The sequence below is a fragment of the Papaver somniferum genome, chromosome 1 (assembly GCF_003573695.1).
Source record: "Papaver somniferum cultivar HN1 chromosome 1, ASM357369v1, whole genome shotgun sequence".
In the NCBI taxonomy this organism is placed as follows: Eukaryota; Viridiplantae; Streptophyta; class Magnoliopsida; order Ranunculales; family Papaveraceae; genus Papaver; species Papaver somniferum.
This window is the reverse complement of record NC_039358.1, coordinates 223,093,857-223,096,651: the sequence shown is the minus strand read 5'-3', so window position 1 is coordinate 223,096,651 and position 2,795 is coordinate 223,093,857. Positions and strand designations below refer to the sequence as shown.

The 2,795-nt window shown below is 38.4% G+C and overlaps 1 protein-coding gene across 1 annotated transcript; it reads right to left on the bottom strand.

The window, feature by feature from the left end:
• Positions 1-221: 221 nt before the first annotated feature.
• On the bottom strand, positions 222-632 carry LOC113361113 (proline-rich protein 3-like). The gene has a single exon (XM_026604471.1). The coding sequence runs from the start codon at positions 630-632 to the stop codon at positions 222-224; it is 411 nt and encodes a 136-aa protein (XP_026460256.1).
• Positions 633-2,795: the final 2,163 nt, after the last annotated feature.

Below are 2,795 nucleotides of genomic sequence, written 5' to 3'. Positions count from 1 at the left end.
GAGCGACGTATTTAGGTGTGTATTTTGGTGCTTCGTACTTGGGAGCGACGTAATTAGGAGTGTATTTTGGTGCTTCGTACTTGGGAGAGACGTATTTAGGAGTGTACTTTGGTGCTTCGTATTTGGGTGCGACGTATTTAGGAGCGTATTTTGGTGCTTCGTACTTGGGTGCGACGTATTTAGGAGTGTACTTTGGTGCTTCGTACTTGGGAGCGACGTAATTAGGTGTGTACTCTGGTGCTTCGTACTTGGGGGCGACGTAAGTTGATGGTGATTGGAGATGGGTAAACAACAGGAGCGACGTAAGCAGGAGGTGGTGGTGACGGCGATGGGTACACTACAGGAGCTACATAAGCTGGAGGTGGTGGTGATGGAGATGGATACACTACGAGAGCGACGTAAGCTGGAGGAGGTGGTGATGGAGATGGATAAACAACAGGAGCCACGTAAGCAGGTGGTGGCGGTGATGGGTAAACTTTGGGAAGATTTATGTCGGCAATAACCTCCACAACTGGTTTCTTGTAGGGAGTTTCTTTGTAGTTGGGTGTATATGGTTCGTACTCAGCTAGCACCACATTGATCAGAACGAAAAAGGTAAAAGCATGAACCAGACAAGCTGAGAGCCTCGCCATATTGAATAGTGGAGCCAACGGAGAAAGAAAGAATATCTGTTAAGTTGTGGTGTTGAAGAAAGAGGCTTCTACACCCATTTATATAGAGCAACGCGTGATTACTTTTTCTTCCTTGCCAAGTACAATATATTGAATAATACACACTTGGTAGGTGATGTTTCGTGGTGAACCACGAACTTCATGAATAATACGAGTTGATGCTTGCACGATCTTTGGGTAATCGATGACTGGAAGGACACGTTCGTCTACGTGTTGGGATGTTAATTTGTCAACTATAACTATAGAACATACAGATTTGCCAAACATGGTAAGATGTAAGTTAAAGGGTTTCTGTACTGGGTTGGGTCATTCAATTTGATGGAACTAAAGGGATTTGCAAGTGTCTTAAACTTCTAAGTCGATTTGTAACAATTCACACATTAAAAAAAGAAAAAAAAAATAAAATATAATTGTTTTCTCCTTCTAAGATGGTGGTAGAAGGATTTCTGTTTTTTTTTTCTTTGAGGGGTCATATTCAAATTCATGCAACAAAAGGGATTTGCAAGCGTCGGAGGAAGCTACACAATGTCTTAAACTTTGCAGAGTCCGATGCATCTAAACTTGTAACAATTCATACATAAAAAAAAAAAAAAAAATTCTGTAAGAGAACTTTTAAACTGGTGGACGGTTATCAAACCACCCCATCACAAGCTCTTTGTCGGCGCCACCACTGTGATTAAGCATCAGGGATACCCACACAAAATCGTACAAAGTCTACTTGGACTTATTGTCAATGTAAAATTCTATTGGAAAAGCTCATGTCAAAGCTCTCTTTCATGTTAACTGCACCAAGAAAATTAGGAACCCCTCCTCAGAATACATAGTCTGAACCATCAACACCAAAAAAGAATACATGGTCTGCAACACTTGGGTTTCCCAAAGAATTAGCAACTGCTGAATGATACAAGTAGTCTCACCCATCCAAGCTGAAAATAGCAGCGACAAACGACCAGTACAGAAATTCCAAAGAATAAAAAGCCAAATTATCATTGAAGTTGCATTCTGAAAGCTTCTGCATCACAGGGATCAGATCTACAAATACAGAAAATGCATGGATTATAATGCACCTCTGACGTCTTTCAAAATCATTCTTCTTCATGCTTTGTCGTCCATCCCTGATATTTTTCTCAATTACGTCCAAAAAAAAAGCACTTGGGAGGTTAAGCTTTCCAATAAACTTTCTACATTCTTAGTTGGGAAAATTATTGTATCCTCCAATATGCCGGACGTTCTTTAATGGTTTACAGTAGGATGTAATTCTAAAGGCGCACTTGTATACATACCATTTGCGCAATTGCAGTTTTTACATACCATTTAAGCAATTGCAGTTTGGAGAAGCATTTCATAAAAGTTTTACAAACTCAAGCATATCATTAGTTCCCCCGAACCACAAAGTCTGAAGTCTTAACTTCTAAAACCAGTATAAGACCATCCAAAACCAAAGATCTTTCTGGTTGTTGATCTTCTAAACCGAAATATAAAATACCTCTACAATGACAATCAAATTTGGAGTTAATACGAGAGCAAAGAATATGTTATTTGCTATTTTGCTTATCTATATGAATTGGGATTTCAAGAGTAACAACAACAACTCTTTTTTACTTTGATTACCTAATGTGAAACATAAACGATAAGGAATTCCAAACTAGCAAAATCATAATGCAAATATGCAACGAATGGAAAATGCTCACTCTATCAACCTAATGGCATAGTCACGGAATGCAGTAGTTCCAAGAAAGTTTCAAAATGTTCAATCCTTCATTTACAATGAATAACAACATTTCGATGCATTAAGTAATACATTCTAAGACAACCAGAAAATTTGATTTACAGTAATACATTCACATAAAATTTCTACGGATCTGAACTAAGGAATCTCACGACAACCAGAAACTCAGGCAATTAATTTAGCTGCTCAATCTAAGACCTCATCCGAACCTGTCGACAATCAATCAATACATTAAATTCCTTCCTTCTAGATTCAATATTCCTGTTTAACACCAACCAGAACCAGTTTCTAATAAACAAGTTGTAGCCCTTAACAAATACCGAAAAAAAAAACAAAGGCTCGCCATAACGGTAACTGTTTGCTTTTCTCTTTCCCCTGGTAACCATTTCAAGATT

Coding starts and splice junctions, on each gene's coding strand:
- LOC113361113 (XM_026604471.1), bottom strand. CDS start 632: ATGGCGAGGCTCTCAGCTTGTCTGGTTCATGCTTTTACCTTTTTCGTT.